We start from the raw sequence: 21,330 nt of genomic DNA, 5'->3' as shown, positions 1-21,330 counted from the left end.
TGATCTCAGCATCCCAACACTTGGAAAAAGTACTAGTATTGGTTTTCCTGTAAGTGACATGGGAAGAGGACAGAGATGCTGCTTGCCAGTGTAGAGAGAAAATTCATGTGGTCAAAGCTCAATTGAAGTTGAAGCTGCCAGAATAGTGGGGGACAACAGAAATAAGTTTTTTCAAATACAATAATGACAATCCTCGTTGTGTTTATAAATTGGGAAATGAGGGGCTGAAGAGCAGCTGCAGGAAGGGATCTGGGAGCCCTGGCTGATGGCAAGTGTGGTGTCAGTCAGCAGTGCCCTGGCACGCAGGAGGGATATCTTTGCCCTGGAGGGCATCAGGCCCAACTTTGCTGGCCAGAAAGGAAGGGCTGTGTCCCACTCTGCTCTGCACTGGGGTGGCCTCACCTTGAGTCCTGGGGAGAGCTTTGGCTACCCCAATATAAAAAGGACAGTAAACCATTAGAGGCTATCCAAAAAAGGCTGTGAGGATTGGGGATGGGACTGGAAGGGAAGCCTTAAGAGAAGTGACTGAGGGAGTTGGTCTGTTTAGCCTGGAAGAGACTGAAGGGAAACTCAATTGTGGTGGTCAACATACTCTGGAGGGGCAGCTCTGATCTCTGCTCTCTGTGACAAGTGACAGGACTTGAGGGAACTACTGGAGCTGAGTCAGGAGGTTTAGGCTAGGTATCCGAATAAAGGCTGACCAACCCAGAGGGTGGTCAGGCACTGGGCAGGCTCCCCAGAGCAGTGGCCACAGCTCCAAGGCTGCCTGAGCTCCAGGAGCATTTGGACAATGCTCCCAGGCAGAGGGTGGGATTGCAGGGGTGTCTGGGCAGGGCCAGGAGTTGGATCGAGGATCATGATGAGTCCCTCCCAGCTCAGCATGCTCTATGATTTTATGACATCTTGAAGTGTTAAAAAAAATGAAAATATTAAACCCTTTCACATTTTTGAAATCCAGGTATTAAATCCTGACATTCTTCTTTTTTTTTTTTTTTTTTTTTTGAGTAGTAAACCTGAACTGGTGTTACTTCAGGCTACCTTAAATATTCCCTTAATAGATAATAATTAATTCTTGTTGGTAACTGTTTAAATATTTTGCTTTTTTCTTTTTTTAAGATAGTGCTCATTGTAGTAGGTGTAGAGCTAGAAGCTGTCACTCTACCATGTATGAGTTACATTAGAACAGGCTGAGAGCTGGGACTGTTCAGCCTGGAGAAGAGGAGGCCCAGGAACATCTTGCTAATATTGCTAAGTACCTGAGGGGAGGTTGCAAAGAGGTGACTTATCTCAGAAGTACCCAGTGACAGGAGGTTCCTTCTGAACATTGGGAAACAGTTTGTCACCAAAGATGACAACTGAGAACTGGAGCAGGTGGCCCAGAGAGGCTGTGGAGCCTCCCATGTGGATTTTCAACAGCAGCCTAGATGTGGTCTGGGTAACTGGTTCTAGGTGACCCTTCTGGGGCAGGGGAATGTGGACAAGGTGACTTCAGATGTCCCTCCCGGCCTCAGCCAGTCTGCTCTTTTGTAGATCATGACAGTTTCAACCTGTCCATTTCTCAAGGCAACCCATACTTGTTAAAGAAAAGTAGCACACTATGATTTTCAAGTGGTCCTTACATTCCGAGGGGTCCAGGGAGCAAAAATTTTTAAATTGTCAAATGTATCAAATCCAGACCTTGTTTGTCATCATCATATTCCTTCTTGATGTGTAACCTGATAAAATTCATTATTTCAATGTGCAGAGTAGTTTCTTCTCTGATACAACTCTTTATTCTGATCTCTGCTGAAAAGTTTGTTTTGTTTTAACTCTGACCTTAATGGAGTTGAGAGTCCTGCATTTTGTCCACAATAGCGCCCTGCAGCATTATAGTCTGGGGATGGTGAGGCTGGACAGTGTCCAGGCAGGAAGGGACCTGGGGGTACTGGCTGACAGCCTGCTGAACATGGGCCAGCAGAGTGCCCTGGTGGCCAAGAAGGGAATCAGGAATGGTGTGGCCAGCAGGAGCAGGGAGGTCATTCTGCCCCTGTGCTCGGCACTGGTGAGGCCAAACCTCGAGTGCTGTGTCCAGGTCTGGCCCCTCTGGTTGGGAAGGACGTTGGGATGCTTGAGCATGTCCAAAGGAGAGCAACGATGCTGGAGAGGGGCTGGGAACACAAACCCTGTGAGGAACCCCTGAGGGAGCTGGGGGTGCTCAGCCTGGAGAGAAGGAGACTCAGGGGTGCCCCCATCACTCTGCACAGCTCCTGGAAGGTGCCTGTTCTCAGCTGGGGCTGGGCTCTTTCTCCAGGCCAGAGGTCACAGTCTCAAGCTGCACCGAGGGAAATATAGGTTGGATATTAGGAGAAGGTTTTTTACAGAAAGGGCGATAAAGTTCTGGAATGGTCTGCCTGGGGAGGGGTGCAGCCACCATCCCTGGATGTGTTTAACAAAACCTGGATGTGCCACTCAGTGCCAGGGTTTGCTTGAGGTGCTGGGGCTGGGTTGGACTCGATGCTATTGAAGGTCTCTTCCAACCTGGTCATCCTGTGAGAGGGTGTAGCACATGCTTTCAACTTTTGCACTGTTTTGATTTAAAGTATAATGGGGAATAATAGAGATTTAAGGACCATGCTGTGAGCTTCACATGGAAGCTTCATGTGGAAAAAGTTCAGCATGGTCTGCGCAAGGCCTCTTGAGTTAATTTTATTGATAAGGTTGTACGGTGTTGGACTTCTCAACAGTTTACAGAGCTCATAAACTGGAGTTTAGACTTCATGGAGCAGCTCTATTTGCCGGAAAACTTAGTACATCTTTCTCATCTGTCATTGCTCTTTTACTAAAATATTATATTATATATTATAGACTGTCTTTTCTTAGGAGCTTGGTTTTGGTTACTTTACAATAAAGTATATACATCACTATGTATATACTGTACTGTATGTATCACTATGTGTCACTGTGTTCTCCAGAGAGTAAAATTTTAGAGTGATCCCTGTTCTCAGATTCTAAGGCCAGCTCACAAGAAAACAATGTATTCTGTACAGATGGGCTTTACTCATGCTGTTGGGAAAGCATCTGCTGTTCCAGAGAAGCTCATTGAGCTTCTTTTCAAGCTTCTGGTCCAGGCTTCCCCCAGCTTGCAGGGCTATTCCATGATCTGGATTTTGCTATTAAAACTTTACAGAAAGTCCAGCTGGATGGATGCACTTTTCTTCAAAATGGTCCTTCCTAGTCACTGTGGATCAGTCAGCTCTTTTGAGATAATCGCAAATAATGTGCTAATGAATTTTTAATAGCTAATTTAATAGACAAACCTATGCAGCACAGGTAGTGTGAAATGATTCCAGTGTTTGCAATGATTGCATTTTTCAATCAATGTAATAAGACTTGGTTCAGATTTTAGGAATTAATTTATGAAGAAAGATATATTAGAATATGGTTGCCCAGCATCCATCTGTGGAGTGTATAACTGGATAGTTTTTTTTCACCATGATGAAACATGCTTAAATATGTTGTAGTACCCATGGTTCCTGTTCCAGTTACTTCTTTTGTTACAGCATGTATACAATTCCATCACTAAACTGCATACTAAAGCTTCCAAAATTAGCATTAATTACCTGAGTGCTTTAAATATATGGATCAACTGAAGTGTACTTAGCTGAGCATGTTACCCAGGTTGCATGTGGGTGAGTGTTCCTGGCTGACAGAGCATGGGCTTTGGGTTTTTCTGAGCTCAGCTCACTGTGCTGCCTGTGGGACCATAATGGCCTGAAAGAGGCTGTAAGAACTGAGGCACAAACAGCTTCAGTGCTTGGACAGACCTTGCTATTTCTTGGTCAAAGAGATCACTTCAAAACATCATGTATTTCATGGCATAGCTCACCCTTTTGTTCATTCTTAAGTAGCTTCACCATTGTCAGCTGGAATTGGAATACTCTAGTTTCCTTACTTGGTCATTAATCTGGTCCTTTTGAAGGTGTTAAAAACATAATAAAAACTTTGACAATTTAGACATGAGCACCCATGCATTACTAGATGTGGTTTCCTTCAGGGTTATCCCAGACATCTAATACTAGTAAAATTTCTGAACATATGGGCACATGACTAAAAGGCTGAAAGTCAATAACAAAAAAGTATGTATAAACTTTGTCATTTTTAAAATGTAAAAGTAAATGTATAAAAAAGTATAGTATGTAAAAGTATATGTATTTTTTTAAAAAGTATTGTTTCCTTTATATATATTTTTTAAAGAAGTAACTTTCTTACCCTTGTAGGAAAAAATTAAGAGAATTCAGCAAATTAGGATGGAGAAAGAACTTCGAGCTCAGCAAATTTTGGAGGTACAAATAATGGCTCAAATGTTATTTTTCCATTGCCATTCTAAAATGTATTTTAGTAGTCACACATGTAGTTAGAAGCGCAACTAAATATAGCAGCTCTAATGACCATATTTCTGAAGGCCAGTTCAAATATGTGTCTTAAATTATTTTTCTTAAATGATCACCATAAACTGTGATCCATAATCTTACAAATATTCACACTTGGGCTCATGGTTTTCTGTCAGAATAGTCTTGTGTGTACATAATTTAACAGCAGAACAATTCCTTAGTTAGAGAAAAAGTTTGCAGTAGTAGGATGTACAATACAATGCTGTGGGTGTGCTCTGTATGAAATGCAGTGGGTTTAAAAATACTATGGCTGTATTAGAGTATACTCTACAGATTTGCTAGTGTAGTAGCAAAGATAGATTGCTAATTTTCAAGTCTCCATTGACATAAAAATTAATAGTAATCTCTTCGCTGTTTCTGTGTTTACCTGCCTTCTTAAGATAGCCAGTTTTGAGTGAAACAGTTTTGAGTGGGAAATTTTGGTTGAAATTTTTTGATTGAAATTTTGGTTGAATTTTTTTAAAAGTAACTGAAATGTGAATTGATTGATCGTGAAAGCTGCATCACAGATTTCTTGCAATGTACACAATAAGTGATGATGTTCTTAACTTCTAAAGACACATAACTTTGCTTCTAGTCAGATTATTTTCAAGTTGTGATTGTGCTGTTGTGTGACCTGTTTTGCATGCACAGGCAAAAAAGAAAAAGAAGGAAGAAGCAGCAAATGCCAAATTATTGGAAGCGGAAAAACGAATAAAGGTTAGTTTAGAGGAGCTCCAAAAACAAGAACTGTGTTATTATATGTTGTAGTGTGATGTAACATAACTCAAATAATTATTCATAATGTATGTAGATGTATAAAAGCAATAGATTTGGGAGGCTGTTCATTGATAATGAAGCTGTACATAGAGACAGCAAATAATGACATGTATGTATCGTTATAAAAAGCCATGAAGCATATGCAGAGGAGTTTGCGGCATACACACACAGATATACAGAGACAGTACTTTATATGCCAACCATATACCATGGTTGGCATAACAAAATGTTCTGCAGTAACATTATTCACAATATTCTTTTAAGCACACTGTATCAAAAAATGATGTTTCTTGGCGAGCATAGTATTTTCTAGGCTGTAATGCATGCAAAACTACAGAACTCTTTTACAAATACTGGAAAATACAGTGTCTGTGTGTGTGTATATAAGTACTGTTGCTGCTTCGGCATTCTAGGTGTGTTCTAACATGGAACTCCCAGCTCACCAGACTTACTGTCATGTATGCTGTGTATACTTCTCTGTAAGTTAGAATTTAAGTCAGATGTGCTGTTTTAGTGTGGTAGAACTGTGCAATGTCGTAAGTAAATTTTTATTGATGTTTTAAAAAAATACACTTCTGTTCTTCTGTTGAAGGAGAAAGAGATGAGAAGGCAGCAGGCCGTTCTTCTGAAGCACCAGGTTGGTATAAGTTTGGTTGACCAAACAGACAGAATGCCAATTGTCAGCTACTACTTTCAGTTGGAAGGGGGGGGGGGGGTAGAATCCTCAAAATATGCCCTTTTTAAACTTCTGGGTTTGATTCCTGCACAGATTTTCTTTTGCCTTATGATTTTTTGCTTTGCTTTGGTATTGGGGTCTTTTGGGGGATTATAAAGTGGTTTTATGACTTTGTGATTTCTGTTTCATAATGTTGTGCCAACTCTTTCTACCAGGAGTTGGAGAGGCATAGACTAGATATGGTATGGGTATGTTTATTTTTGTACATCTAACACCGCATTGTGATTTGGTTGTGATATGGTTGTCATAGCAATGCATAAAATGTAGCACTGGCTGCTGTCATATTACATACTGCTGCATGGCTTTACAGCACAGTGCATTGCATACATCTGCTTGTCTTGTCTGTTAAGGAAAGAAAAACATGTCTTGAACATGTGTATAAATTGAATGTGGCAATAACTAAATGTGGTTTTTAACCAGGGATCTATGTTACTGATGTCCCAGTAAAAATCTGACTAGTATATAAAATTAGGGATTGATGCAAAATCACTAGGATGGTCACTTGGATGATTTTTGCAAGCCTTGTCCCATTCACTGGGAATGAGTCCAGACATTTTAAATACCATTTGAATTAACCTGTTTTAGAAATCAGGGTGATGTCTTCCCCTTGTAAGATACTGAGGAAATAGCTTTCAGTTGGTGGTAAATACATAATGTTATAAATATACAATGAAATATTAGAACGTAATCTTAGCCTCACTAAATTAGATGATAAAATTCCTATAGCCTTTACTGGGGCCAAGATTTGCTCTTCAGCTCTTAAGCTGAAGGAAAATCCCCTGTACTTAGTGCCTTAAAATACTGCTCCTTAGTGTATTTGAAGCTACTGACATAATTTACTGAGGGATAGGCATCAGTAAATGCAAGTGTTGTTGCATATGTATATGCACCACTACTGGTTTGATTAAAACTGATCTAGAGCTTATAAAAGTAATCATGTTAATTTGTTGCTTGGTTAGAAAAATGTTAATACTTGCAATGTTTGAAAAAACCAGTTTAAAATTTCTGCTGAATTGGCTATTGAAGAAGTAAATTGCAAGTTCCATCATAGCAGATGTAAGGTAACTGACCTGTTCCAGCCAACCATTATGCTTTTTGTTCTGCCAGCTTATGAAGGAGCATCACAACTGACCATAAGTAAATCTGTATGCTTCTTATTTACACTGTCTCCATGTTCATTGCTTTACCTTTTTGCTTTTGATTGTTCTTGTATTTGCTTTCTAAACCTGAACTAAAACATGCACAGACTTGGCCATTCTTGTCCTATATTTAGTATTTACTGTGACTTGTCTATTAATGCTAAATTTGTTACTCTGCTTTTTTACTGATTTGAAAATGTGGTTTAGTTTTGCTCTAATATTACCCGCTTCAATAGGAACGAGAACGGAGAAGACAACATATGATGCTTATGAAAGCCATGGAAGCACGTAAAAAAGCAGAAGTGAGTATTAACTCTGAAAGTTTGAAGTTCTCATAGTTTTGTTCTGCAATCATCTGTAGAAGAGCAATGTCCTTTTACATTATGTATAATTTGATTTGTGTACATTGCAGCAGTAGGACAAGAATCATTAGGCACAAATTGGAATACAGGAAATTCTGTACAAACTTAAAAAACTTTTTTACTTGGAGAGAGATGGTTGAACATTGGCACAGATGGCCCAGTTTTGAGAGTTCTGGATGTTTTTGAGAAGAAACAGAAGTAAAATACAAAAAAACCCACAATTACTCATTTGCTTTTTGGTTTACATTTATGTATTTCTGTATCCTGGGCCTTTTTTTTAAGTCTATATCCTTAAACTTTTGTAAATAAAGTGCAGATAATGAGGATATTGAAGTAAGATAGCCATCATTATAGCAAGTAGTTGTTAAGGAAATTGTCAAAACTTCTTTCTAGGATGTATTTGCAAATTTCAATAAATGCAACTGACCAAACCCAAGAAAAACTGAATAATACTTCATTACAAGGAAATAGGGGAAGATGATACCCCAAGCACCCATTCCACTGTTGGAAGTCTGGATACCAGGCTAAATGGTCATTTAGTCTGATCCAGTGCTCCAATTATATTCTTACTCTAACAGATATAGAGCAGTGTTTATTTCAACCAGTAGAAGTAATATTTAAATAGATTTATGAAATATAGTACAGCCTAAAGTTTTCAGTTTTAATCATAACTATAAATTTCTGTGTGGACACATAAATATCCATATATACATCTCTGATTTTCTTCTGTTGTAGAGCATTTCAAATTGGCAAAAACAAGTTGTAAGCAATGCCAGCTGACCTTGGGACATTGACATAGGCTAAGATAAAAGGCAATAAACCATTTTGTCCATTGGGATTTTTCAATACAAGATGTGTCTTATGAACTCAGGGTAGATAAAGAGGGCCTGCGTTGGCAGTACAGAGGGTGCTTACACAGCTGTAGGGTAGCAAGCAAGTGGGCAGATGGGTAGTTCTGAATGTCAGTGCATTTTTACTGCCAGTGTAAATTTACTGGTCCAAATATGTTCTTTGTGTGTAACATGAAATTTGATCTTGCTTTCCACTAAAGACTGTAGTAGTAGAAGTCATGATCTCTGTGCACTCACAGTGGTTATCCACAGTTGTCAATAGTGGTCTGATAATACTCCATGTAGAATCAAAAGGAAGAATAAAAAGTCATGGGGCCTGCCAGAACTCTACAAAGAAGTCAGTGGTTAATACTGACCTACAAATGCAGCTGAGCCCTGACTTAGTATTGCCCATATTCTCATTGTTGCAAAATATGGTGGTAGTAAATGGAAGAGACTAGAGTGACCTCTTAAACTAATAGAATAGTAGGGAGTGGTTCTGAGTAATGGGAGGCGTCTTAGCTTGGTTCTTTAGCCCTTCTGTGTCCACAGGTGAAAAGCACATGCAGCATCTTCAGTTTTGTATTGTATCAGGTTCTTGAGTGGAGGCACATGCACATATGTGTGTTTGTTTATACACACAGTTCTGTGCTCTGAACAGGTGGTGCTGATGTGTGGCAGATTCCATACATTTTACACTCGATATTGGTTGCACAGTGGTATGTGGGCAGTTGTGTCATCAGGACAGTGGATTGGCAGCAGAAACCCTGGCACTGGGGATGGGAAAGGCCATGGGAGCTCTAGGTTCATTGTCTTGGCATGTTACAGAGTTGGTGCAGTATTGGTGTGACTCCACTGTGGAGAGTGTTGAAGAGACAGTAGATGCTTGACTTCTCACTTGATAATGTGTGTGTTCTTTATAAGACATAAAGGACAAAATGTTCAGTTTCAGGTTGCATGCAAAGTGTATGGTAATTCAAGGCCAGAAGCTACCTGTGTTTGAAAAGATTGGTTGTGTTTTATAAGGCATTCATACCTAGTTTATGCATTAAGGGACTTTTTCAGCCATGTATTGTTCAGAGAGGTTTCTTGAGTGGTTTCTGCTGTAGCAGGTGCAGATTAACAATACTGGGGTGTAAGCAGAGCCTTTAAAATCAGGTGCCTTGCATGGCAATTCTTTGCCATATTTTCACTCAGTCATCTTTCTTAAATGGTACTCGAAAGAGTTTTTCTTTGCAAACATACTTAAAACCTGTGTTTCTGTGGACAGGAGAGAAAAAAGTGAATCTTAGATTGCTTTACAAATTCAGTGATTTTGTGCTAGTTTTCCCCTCCCCTTTACTCTAATGCAGGTTCCTTAATTGATGTGGCGATTCTTAAGGTTACAGAACTAGTGTTCTTCAAATTCTTAGATTGTTCCTTTGTAAGTTTAATATGTGGGGTTTATTTTTTTCCCTTTAAATTCTCTTAAGGAAAAAGAGCGGCTAAAGCAAGAGAAACGTGATGAAAAAAGATTAAATAAGGAACGTAAACTGGAACAGCGAAGATTGGAATTAGAAATGGCAAAGGAGCTAAAGAAGCCTAATGAAGATATGTGCTTAGCAGACCAGAAGGTAATCACAACTACGTAGACTTACTTTCTTGCTTCTTGTTTTTGTATTTTATAATTCTGTCAGTAACTTTCTTCTAGCACTCACACTCAAATCATTCAAGTTTTAATTGAGGTAATTAGAGAGCTATTTGAAATACACACAAATACAAGATACTAGAACACTACACAGTAGCATATGTTTATGTAAAAGCTTTTTGTTTAAAAGAGGCCTGCTTCCTAAAAGCGTGATTGCTTTTTAAAAATTCTTTACTCAAGCTATTTTTACACCAGGAATGTGCATCATGTCTCAGTACACAGGCACTATATAGTTACTAGAGAACTCTTACAAGTTGTTGCTCAAAAAGAATTACTCTCCCAGTCTTCCAACTTCTTAGTTTTTGTCCGTAAGAACTTGACGAAGGTTGGTTGGAGTCAGAGTCTGTTCCAGAGAAGTTCCTTCCATTTTCCCTTAAATAGTTTTACACTTCCTTTTACAGTAATTTGGCTCAGAATAGATCTTTACAATGTCTCCTGGCCAAAAAGGAAGTATTTTGTAATCTCTTGCCTTGTGTAATTTGTGAACACGTAAATGTGTTTCAGCATTGAATGGGCAAGGGTGCAGGGTACCCCTTGGAAGGAAGGTTGCCTGTACCTTCCAGCATTGTCATGCTGTAGGTCAGAAGGAAGTGTCAATCAATTTTCCCAGCTGTTATAAAAAAATTTCTTTTGAAATATGCTACCGAATCTTTCACTTTTTTTCTTTGCTTTCCAGCCTTTCCCAGAGCTGCCTCGCATCCCAGGCCTTGTTCTTGATGGAAGCACGTTTTCTGATTGTCTCATGGTAGTGCAGTTCCTGCGTAACTTCGGTAAAGTTCTTGGCTTTGATGTGGCCATAGATGTTCCCTCCCTGAGTGTTCTTCAAGAGGGTTTGCTCAACATAGGGGACAGCATGGGAGAAGTACAGGACTTGCTTGTGAAACTTGTCTCTGCAGCTGTGTGCGATCCTGGACTTGGTACAGGATACAAGGTAAAAAGAAAAAATCCATAGTAAACACCCTGTATATACAAATGCATTCTTCATAATGTGTCTCTGACACCTCTCTCCTATGGATTTCTTTTGACTTTCTTAATTATTTTCTTCAGTGTCATGGTTCTAATGTTACTCCAAAACTTTGTGTCCCATCAGCCTTCCCATTTTCCAGACATGATAAATTTCAGTGCATTTTCTCTTCACACAAACACACATCCCATTTTCATTTGGATCTTTTTTAGGGCACTGTCACATCTGTGGCCATGTCTTTAACTCCTTTCCAACCATTCCTTTGCATTCTTATCCTCATGTTATATTCTCAGGGAATCTTGCTATTTCTTTCCTTAAGGTCTGCTGTCTAGGTCACTGCATCAAAACCCCAATTAATTCATGACTCTGTTTCTTACTGGCCTTCTTTTTCAGCTTTCTTCCACTCTAGAGTTCTTCATAGTATCATTGTACACAGCTGTATTCATGAATTTTCAGATGGACCATGCCTTTGTACATGTAATCCATTTAATTATTGCTAATATTATCTCTGTTTTTAAAAACTTAGAGGTGAAGGCATTCTAATTTGTTTCTGTATTTAAGATTTACATTTGAATAGTCTCAGAGAATAATCATGTTTGATGTACTTATGTAAAAATGCAAACAAGCCCATACTGTCTTCTATGAACAATAATATAGCCTACAAAGGAAAATGGTGTTTTTAAAACATGACTGTTTGAAATGTCTTTGTTCTTTTTAGGCTAAAACTATTCTTGGGGAACACTTACTGAATGTTGGTATCAATCGAGATAATGTGTCTGAGATTCTGCAGATTTTCATGGAGGCTCATTGTGGGCAAACAGAGCTGACAGAGAGCTTGAAGACAAAAGCTTTTCAGGCACATTCTCCAGCTCAGAAAGCATCAGTGCTTGCTCTTCTGGTCAATGAGTTAGCATGCAGCAAAAGTGTAGTAAGGTAAGATTTTTCCCAAACAGGTGTGTGAAAATAAAATCATAAAAAATGTTGTAGTTCAGAAATACTGTGTATTCACTGTATTCTGTTACAGGGGGACTACTTATGTTCTTCTTACAATGAAAGCTGAAATTGGTTGAGTTACTGCTTCTTATTTTTATGTACTGTTGATATGATGGAAGAATATAACTTTTCCGTGTTTGGTCTGTAATTTTGTTTTCGAAGCTTGAACCAAAATTTCTCTAGCAATTTTAGGAATAAAAGATGAGGTTGATTGCCAAGAAATTCACTAGGTATTGTAGGGAATAATTTAGAAGAGTTGTTCAAGGCTTCTGCAGTACACTATTTTCCCTTTTTTCCTTTTGTTTTTGAAGATGTTTTGAAGATGTTTCTTTAAGTAGGGTCATAAGGTGAGGTGGCAAGTATCATTATAGTAATTCAAGAAAGTGTATATGTTGCATTTGTGGTCAGTAGTGTATAGTATTTCATAATTTTAAATCCCCCTTATGTTCAACAACTTGTCAAAACCCACCAATGTGGAACAAAAAGTTAGGAAATGCCTTTTTCTGGGATACCTGTTCTTCCACAGACTGTCTATGCTGAAGTGTATCATGACCTAATTGAGTGCTGCTTTGTTTCTTGGTGTATTCTGCTGGGTTTGGTACCCTGTGCTGCAAAAGTTAATCAGGGTCATGTAAAGCAGGAATGGAAGAGAAGCTTCAGGTTTTCCGAAGTTGGAAGATAGCAGAAATGGGCAGTGCAAGTGCTGTGCATCAACTGTTCAAGAAAGTTCATGTGTATCAGTCAAATTCATCATAGAAAGAAACTTCCTCTTGTTGCAGATGACTCTTAGGTCCTGTTTGTAGAAATGATCACTTAGAACTTGAGTTTCTATATTTTGATCATAGAAACAACGGTAATCTGGTGAATTGCTGAGGCCAGGATGTCTCGGACACGGGCACGCAGGTGGTGGCTGCACCAAAGCCCTCTTTTTGGTTCTTCAGTTTCTGCAGCGAAAAGTGAATGTTGGATTGTAGGTCCCAGAGATCCTAGGTAGAATACTTCAGATGTACCAGTGGTAACTGTTTTTTCATCACAGGGCTATGTGCTTTCTGGCAAAGACATTTGGAGGCTTGACACTGAACTAGAGCTATGAAAAGAAATGTTGAGTGCCATGCTCCTTGTGGAAAGAAAACTGAGTGATATCGGGGATAAAGACTGACATAAGTACAGCAGTGTGCTATATTGGCATTCCTAGTATTGTGATTTCCTATATTTAAAAGTATTTATTTTGAAATTTAAGGATTTCTCAAAACATAGTTATTTGAGGGAAAAGTGTCTATATGTAATGTCTATCAGAAAAAAGATACGTAAGTTCACGGTTAATGGATTATTTTCATCTTTGACAGTGAAATTGATAAAAACATTGATTATATGTCAAACTTAAGGAGAGATAAATGGATGGTTGAAGGCAAACTTCGGAAGTAAGTTTCATTTCCTTAAATATTACAATATTTTGCTTTTTTGCCTTTGTTCACATACACTGCTCTATAGGGAATTGGTTCTAAGCATAAAATCAGCCGATGAAGTTACAGGTTTACCAAGATATTAGTAATCAAACTGCTTAATTAAGACAGATGTGGGTTTAGGATGTTGCAACACCAGTCTTTTACAGTCTATTAAAGATGCATGAGATTCAGAGGGTTAGTGTCACTCAGATTTGGAGCAAAGTCAAGTCTAATTTTGTATTCTTTGGAGGAAACAAAAAACTTTTAATTGGAATATTAAAGGAGCCATACAATTGTTATTGACATAATCAAAGTTTATTTGGACCTACCAAAATTTCCAGTGTTCATTCTGAAAGGCATTTTAAGACAATGTGATTTTCATACAACAATTGCCAATTGAATTTTGCTAATTTATGTTATCTTAGTGTTTCTCATCTGTCAATGTCACGTCGTTCCCTATAGCTAGGGATCATATGTAGAATGGAAGCTTTGAGATATTTTTTATATTTCTTATATTTCTGTTTAAGGTAAAATTTGAACTTCTTAAAGGTTGTCAGTTTCATATTCACTGTTCTCCCATCCTACAAGACAAAATTCCATACAGCAACCATACTGGCTCCAACTATCAGGAAGCTGGACGGCATAAAGTTAATGAATCACAGGGGGTAAAAACGCATAGCCAGACTCTGCTTTTTCTTTTTCTTTGTCATCTTTCCCTCTTGCTAGGAACGGTAAATCCTTTCTTAGTCCTTGCTTTAGGTACTTCCATTTCTAATCTTATGTCTCCATTTTTTCCCTTTAATGTATCTCAGAAAGAAGAAGGAAAGAAGTAAAGAAGAAGGACAAGAGGGAGGTAGATGAAAAAATTAGACCAATAAAAAGACATTTTCTACTAATACTACAAATCCCAGTCTGCACAGAGTTAATGTATTTTAACCTTTGGGTTAACCCAGTTACTTTTTTCCTGTCTTCATCTGTGTCCCCTCTATGGGATATGGTTTAAGAAGTGTTTATGAAGTTCTGATGTAGCCAATTTACCATTAGCAAAATGGGACCCTTCCCTGTTCTTGTCTTCTTAGGGCCTGCTTAGTCTTTCTCTCCCTCCATCAAACTGTAAGTACTTGTAGATGTAGGATCTTCCCTTTTCCTTATAATCTCTCATTTCTTCCCTGTCAAGTAGTGAGCATCATACTCTGAAGTCCCAAGCTCGTCCTCCTTGCTACAATAATTTTTCCATTTCTTGGAATTTTGCCTCGTGTGTGGATTTTGGGGTCCAGTGGTGCTCTCCCTATTTTTGAGTGCAAGTACTGCAGCAGAGCTTAGAAAGGTTGTTCTTCTGCTTCTTTGAATTCAATGAGCTTGATTCACCTCTCTCAATCTTGGATTCAAAATTATTGAGTTTTCCACTTTTTCTGATGAATTCCAAGAAGGTTCTAGCAGACTCTTCTTCAATCAATTTTAAACAATATTTTCTTCTTTATGATGTCAATTGTGTTTTCCATAAACCCTTACAACTGTTCTGGGGCTTCTCTGAAATGAAATCTGTACACATCAGTCTTCTTTTTTGCTATTTTTTTCTGCTTCCAGACTTCATTCTTACATGTTGTCTTCCCCATCCATTCACATCTTGATCTAATTTTTAAGCATGCTAGTCCCAAGGAGTTTTGCATGATAATAACTGGTTAGTTGAGTGCTCGCTGTGAGATCAAGAGCTGTAACCTCTTTTCACATGCCTGCAGACCTTTGTGTGCCCCTCAGCACGTGCCCCTCCTGCGGGAGGTGTGTAGGGGATGAGTAACGGAGGCTGAGGAATGGATTTATGTAGTCTCAGCCTGTTTGGCCAGTGTTTGCTGTCATTAATCTTCAAACCACTGTGTCCAGGTTGGCTACAAGTATATTCAAGGGGGATGAGAAAAGATTCTATCTGCATCACATGTGTTCGATGAAGGAGGTTTTAATTTTTGCGGTTATGTTCTCATTTTTTAAGGACATAAGCTGGGGAGGAGGGCAAAAATAAATGCAAAAGCCTGTTCTTGACAGATGTAAATAAGCAACAGTAAAATCCCAGGTTGGGAAACAGAATCACTGTATTTTGTTTTAAGGGATGCTTTGCCTCTCACCCCTTTCCCCACTCTTCCCTCCTTTTCTCCTCCTTCCCTCAAGGATCTTAATAAGTGTAATGTAGATGGTTGGAAATTTGAGTTCTGAACTGCCTGGACTGTTTCTGCTTAGCTGATCTACAATGAGAGGTTGCATCTAATTCCTTCTCTATCACATTTTGCTGTGAATCTTGGTACTAATCCCTTTTTTTGTAAAGGTGCCTATCTCATATCATCAAGTCATCTTTCTTTGTGCTGTCTGTGTGACAGCTGTGGTCAGACTCTCACGTGAGATGATTCTGTGGTATTTTTTTTATACTAGATAATCAAAGTCTCAGCATCTCCTTTTCTATTACATGTCTTCTCTTTGGCATCTCTTTTGTAGTGAGATTAACATAAAACTGAATAAAAATGAAATACTGCCTCTTAAAGAATTAGATAATAATAATTTGGTTTAATAACTTGTTTATTATAATAATTTGTTTTTATAAAGGACTTGAGTTTTTCACTGCAACAGTGTTCTTTTCACATGCCAGTGTTTTGGTATGCTCTGTGTAAGTTAATTTCTGTTGAATGAAACCATTTCAACTGTAAATGATGATGGTATATGAAAACCAGCATCACTAAGAGGAGAAATTGCACCCTGAGTTTAGGTAGGAGATGCTAATGCTTTTTTACCAAACTTTAATTTTTTGAGATGCAAGGTGAAGTACGTGAAAAGTACAATGTTCAGAATTTCTTTGCCTTGGTACTACCTACTACATACATGCAAAAATTATGGGGGAGGCATGAACACTAAGTCAGAAGGTGAATTTTCCTTTTGTGATCTAGTTAGCATTATAGTTGAGATTAGAGCAGGCTTAAGTCAATTATCTGGTTCTCTGATGGGCCACCCACTCTTTTTACAGGTCAGTAGACTTCATGATTCTCTCAGCAGTTGCAGATGCAGGTTTGGTCCATACCTGAAAGTGAGAAAGACAGAACAGTTTCCTAAGTGAGGGTTTTCTTCTCTCAGTGAGCCATATGTCTAGGCAACAACAGAAAATCATGCTGCTTCTTGAAATAACTGTACGTTTTTAAAGTTATGCTGGCATTGGTTTCTGCCTCTGCACTGCTTTGAGTAGGGACTGCTGCCTTCTTCTGCTTGTGGTGCTATCAAAGAAGAGCATCTTTGGTTCATTTGCATGCTTGTTGATTTGCAGTATTGTGCAAGCTTCCTTTAGTGCTTGACAACATTACATCTTTATTTTTGTTTTCAGCAAAAGTAGCCTTTTTTGTTTCTTCTGATTTCTTTTAGGTATATGAAAGAGGTGTTGGCAGGTCATGGAACATTCGCTTGCCAGCTTTATTACTGAGTTGTCTTCAAGAAGTGTATGTAAATTGTCTTTAAAATCATCCAGCACTGCAGCAAACAATCCACTCATTAACTAGTGATTTTGGTAGTTAATTCCTGTTTATTGGCAGGAATTTCCAGTCTATGTGAAGAAGCTTGAAGTTACCCTCTTGAAAAGGAAATTAATTTTCTAAAAAACTTAATCAATAGCCTGAGTGGTATTGATGCGCAGTGAGACTGAGGGTTTTTGCACAATACCTGAAAATGTTATTTGCTTCCAAATTCACTAAAAGGCTTGAGATTTTTTTAAACATATTTTAAATCACTAAAACAGGCAAACATCCACTTGATATGGAAAAAATAAATGTATAAACTTTATAAATTCTCCTGTGGAGTAACTAGTGCATAAAAACCCAACCCAAAACAACAGCAATAACAAAACCATACCAAGAAACCAAAGCCCAGCAGTTTTCAAGTCCCTTTGATGATTTCTTGGCTAACAGTCTTTTTCTAAAAAAAGCGCTGCTCCCAGTTGAAGAGTGACACCTTCATTTCAGTTTGTGCTGGTGAGAACTGGCTCTGGTTATCAGTGTTTTAGAAGGCTGGTTCATTTGTCAGTATTCCCTGGAACGAGTACTTGGACAGCACTCATTGTACTTGTAGCTACTTGCTGTATGGAATATTGTTCTGTAGGATGGGAAGAGAGAGGAGTACGACAAGGAAAAATTACGTCCTGGTAATTGTGTTTGTCGTTACCGTTCTGCTTTTCCCATCCTACCTTCTTCAGTCATCTCTTTAAAAATCTTTGTCTTTTCTACACGTTTATGAATCTCCTCTAAGTCAGTTGCGTTTTTGGTCTGCGTGATAAGTGACTGATTCAGCCTGGCTATATACACCTCCTGTGGTTCAGCATGTTTGCCTGCAAGCTCCCTGATAGGTGGAACTGTAATTTTTGCTGTGTGGAATCTTGTCTTATAGGGGTTTTATAGAAGAAGGAGGTCTACTACAACCATAATAACTGGTATGTAAGTTTCCCTTTTCTTTCATAAAAGGAAAAATGACAGTTTGAGTAATCTTTAGTTGTTGAGGTAACTAAAATTCCCCAGGAAAAAAAGTGTATCTTAAAATAAAAAGCTCAGCTAAAGGACTGAGGTCAAATAATATTTAAAGTTCATAAAAATCTAAAAATAAAAAAAAAAATTAAAAATTCAATCAACCTGCTGTTGCCGTGCAGTGTATAGAATTTCATACTTCCAAGTGAGTCTTTTTGCTTTTTTCTCCCTGACAGTATACACAAGTATTTTGTCATCATGTTCTTAAATGCATTAAATAAAAGATAAAGAGGTTGAAATGGTTCTTTCTTCTATATCGTCTTTCCTGACTTCTCGAAATCCCTCCTGTGTTTCATTTCTTCTGAACAGTTACACAGTAAAATTGACCTGGGAGAAAGAAAGTCTATTCAGGATGGAACCACGAGTAGTAAGGGTTTTATAACATCAGTTTTTCTTGTTGACTAGTGACAATAAATATTGAGAAAATTCAGTGTCATGATAGATCAGAAGCTCTAATTCAAGTCTGAAATGTATGATTTTCTTTCAATCTCATAGGAAGAGAGGTATGTTTATGCTACAGCCATAATCCATCATTTCACGCTTTCTCGTGTGTTCCAAGGCTTAGAATCATTCATGCCAAGAAAACTGGTAAAAGAGATGCTGCGGGGAGTGGGGACGGAGGCGAGGAGCCCCATTCCTTGGAGACGCCCGCGCCCGGCCGCAAGCGCCGGCGGAAGGGAGGGGACAGCGACTACGACGACGACGATGATGATGACAGCGATGATCAGGCAGATGAAGATGATGAGGATGAAGAGGACAAAGATGATAAAAAAGGAAAAAAGGCAGAAGTTTGTGAGGATGAGGTGGGGAATTGTCAGTATAGTGAAACTTTATTTGCAAATAAGTTAAAACTTGTTTTCCTTCTGTTTTTCTGTAATATGGCACTGTTATCCAAAAAATGTTGCCATAAAAAGGAGGGAAGAATAACTTACCTCCAGTGTTTTTAAATTTTGATTAGTTTTTATTATTTTGTTAACTAAAAAATGAACAATGCAGTTGCCTTTAACATTCTCTGTTTTGAAGCTTGAGTGATCTTCTTGTGCATTTTTTTCACAACTTCCCCCATGTAATCACTGCCTGACTTTATTTGATCACAAGATGATAAATTTTATTTGTCAGTGTCAGATATAATATAGGAAGTATCAACGAAAGATTTTTTACCTTGTTGAGCTGGATTTTAATGGAAATGCCCAGGCTTCCACTGGATGGAACCTTTTACAAGGTACAAGCAATAGAAAATACTACGTTTTCAAGCACGTGATGCAGCACTGGGTATTTTCTGTTTGCCAGAAAATTATCCATTCATGCAAGGTTCGAAGATTTTTAAGACTGCTTGAACAATGCATGTATCCAACAAATGTGAACTCAGATGTTTGCATACACCCTTAATTAGAAACCCAGCTAATTTCTAGTGTAGGAATAGCTCTCAGTGCTGCTATTGTGGATTTATTTCAAGTACTAGAATTTGTATCAATTGAAGAGACTACCTTAGAGGAACAGCCCAAAATACTTAAAAATAATTCAGAATTTTTAAAAGATTAATATTTAGATTTCTAATCTCAAGTTGATCCCTCAATCCTTTTCCATCTTGTACAATCTCTTATGTTGGTGCACTGGGCATTTCATAGCCAAAATTCCAGTAACAGTACAGAAATTAATTTTCTGATCTACCAGAAATTCCATCGCATTTGTATTCTATGTAGTATTTCAGATGGCCTTACTCTGGTACACTTTTACGAAGCCAAGAAATACAAGACTGGTATCTTATGGTGGAGATAATTTTGACCATATTCTTTTGGAAAATTACTACTATCTCCAAAGGTTTTCTTCAACTAAATTAAAACTCTTGTCATGGAAAAGACTCTAAACAGGCAAGAAGAAGGCAACTACAGACTTAAATCATGAACTCATTCCTCTTAAAAAATCAGCAAGATTGAAGCTGTAACTTTTATAGCAGAGTTGTAATTTCAATGTCTACAATTTCACATAGACATTGAAATAAAATGCAAATGTGGACTGACCAAAGACTTACTGATAGGATTTTAAGGGATGCCATTATTTCATGCATGAGAAACACTTAAAATTATTTTGACTATCTAAAAAGCTTCATAGAAACTAAATTCTGTAGTATTGTGTTCATGCACAAACTGATTTACTTCCAGTTTTCAGCAAACATGAGCTTTCTCCTTTGTCCATGTCTGGGTGGTTTCAAAATATTCAAGGTGTGTCCTCTTCTCAGTCGTGTTGTTGCTAGTGAAATATATTGCACAAGCACACAATTTGAACTTATTTTTTCTCTTTAGTATTTTCCTCTCATTTTCTGTTACATCTTTTTTCTGTAATAATGATAAGACATAGTGGTACGATTTTATCCTGTAATAAATATGGTGTGACAGTAGATTTGGTGATTATAGGATGACGGGGATCAGACAGCAAGTGTTGAAGAATTAGAGAAGCAGATTGAAAAACTGACAAAGGTGAGAGATCATGACTCTCTTTTTCTACTACAAATGTGATCACTGGGTGTTATGAGTTACTATATTAAATGTAAATTTCAGTGCTCTGAGTTAATATAAATTGAAATAAGTGTCTACTCTTGTTTTGTGAAAGTATGAATAACACTCCAATTCATGACACCTGAACTGTGAGTTTTGTCCGGTGGCACTAAGTAGAGGTCACTCAAAAGGCAGTTAATAGCAATAGTTGATAATATATTTGCACTTCAGACAATAATGTAATTTTTATCCAGATCTACTTCACATATTCCTGTTTGTTGATCTTAGAAAGTGATGACAAATTTTGTATATCAGAAGCAATGGCTTCACTTATACAATGAATTGTTGTTCTCATGCCCTTCTTTTTATGCTGATTTCTGCCATTGTGCTCCAAGCCAATACAGAACTGTCTGGGCTTCACATTTTGAAAGAAGCAGCAATAGAATTGGAAGAGCAGTATAAATGAGAAAGTTTTAATGTTGTATTTAGGGGTACTCATGACCCATATTTTTATTGTTCCTATTTGTCATGTATGACTTCATGTGTTGGTTTCCCTCATGTTCCAAATTGCAGTAAATTAGCAGTCCAGGATTCCGCCTGAGTCCCATCAGTGTGAATTTAGCAGAGCAAGAACTGAATAAACTAACTGAAGTTCTTGTTGGCCCCCCTCAAAGAGCTGTGTTATGTTCAAAGACAGAGTTTCTTTTTGTCTATTGCTGTTGTTATTCTTTTATGAACAGTTAAAATATCTCACTAGTCTCCCATCAACAGTTGCATTATCATCTGTCTTCAGGGCTCTGTTTACCACTTGCTGATGCTGTGTAATTATTAGGATTTCAGCTGTTCTTGTGCAATGATATCTTTCTTTAATCCACTGCTTTTTGAGAGTCAGGGATAAAAAGACAGGGTGCACCGTTGCAGTGTGTTTTTAGAGGATAAAGCTAGG

General features: G+C 38.0%; 1 protein-coding gene across 1 annotated transcript in view; it reads left to right on the top strand.

Moving 5' to 3' along the window:
* The window catches only part of BAZ2B (bromodomain adjacent to zinc finger domain 2B), a 71,532-nt gene that overhangs the window by 36,537 nt on the left and 13,665 nt on the right, over positions 1–21,330 (top strand). Inside the window, exons 15-25 of the mRNA XM_058810029.1 lie at positions 4,257–4,322; positions 5,064–5,129; positions 5,782–5,826; positions 6,081–6,113; positions 7,301–7,366; positions 9,729–9,869; positions 10,620–10,874; positions 11,626–11,840; positions 13,247–13,321; positions 18,449–18,692; positions 20,304–20,366. Of these exons, the coding sequence (XP_058666012.1) occupies positions 4,257–4,322; positions 5,064–5,129; positions 5,782–5,826; positions 6,081–6,113; positions 7,301–7,366; positions 9,729–9,869; positions 10,620–10,874; positions 11,626–11,840; positions 13,247–13,321; positions 18,449–18,692; positions 20,304–20,366 (1,269 nt within the window). The remainder of the gene's footprint in view (positions 1–4,256; positions 4,323–5,063; positions 5,130–5,781; positions 5,827–6,080; positions 6,114–7,300; positions 7,367–9,728; positions 9,870–10,619; positions 10,875–11,625; positions 11,841–13,246; positions 13,322–18,448; positions 18,693–20,303; positions 20,367–21,330) is intronic.

Source organism: Ammospiza caudacuta, chromosome 8 (assembly GCF_027887145.1).
Source record: "Ammospiza caudacuta isolate bAmmCau1 chromosome 8, bAmmCau1.pri, whole genome shotgun sequence".
NCBI lineage: Eukaryota > Metazoa > Chordata > Aves > Passeriformes > Passerellidae > Ammospiza > Ammospiza caudacuta.
The sequence above is the reverse complement of the archived record's forward strand: the minus strand, read 5'-3'. Positions and strand labels throughout refer to the sequence as shown.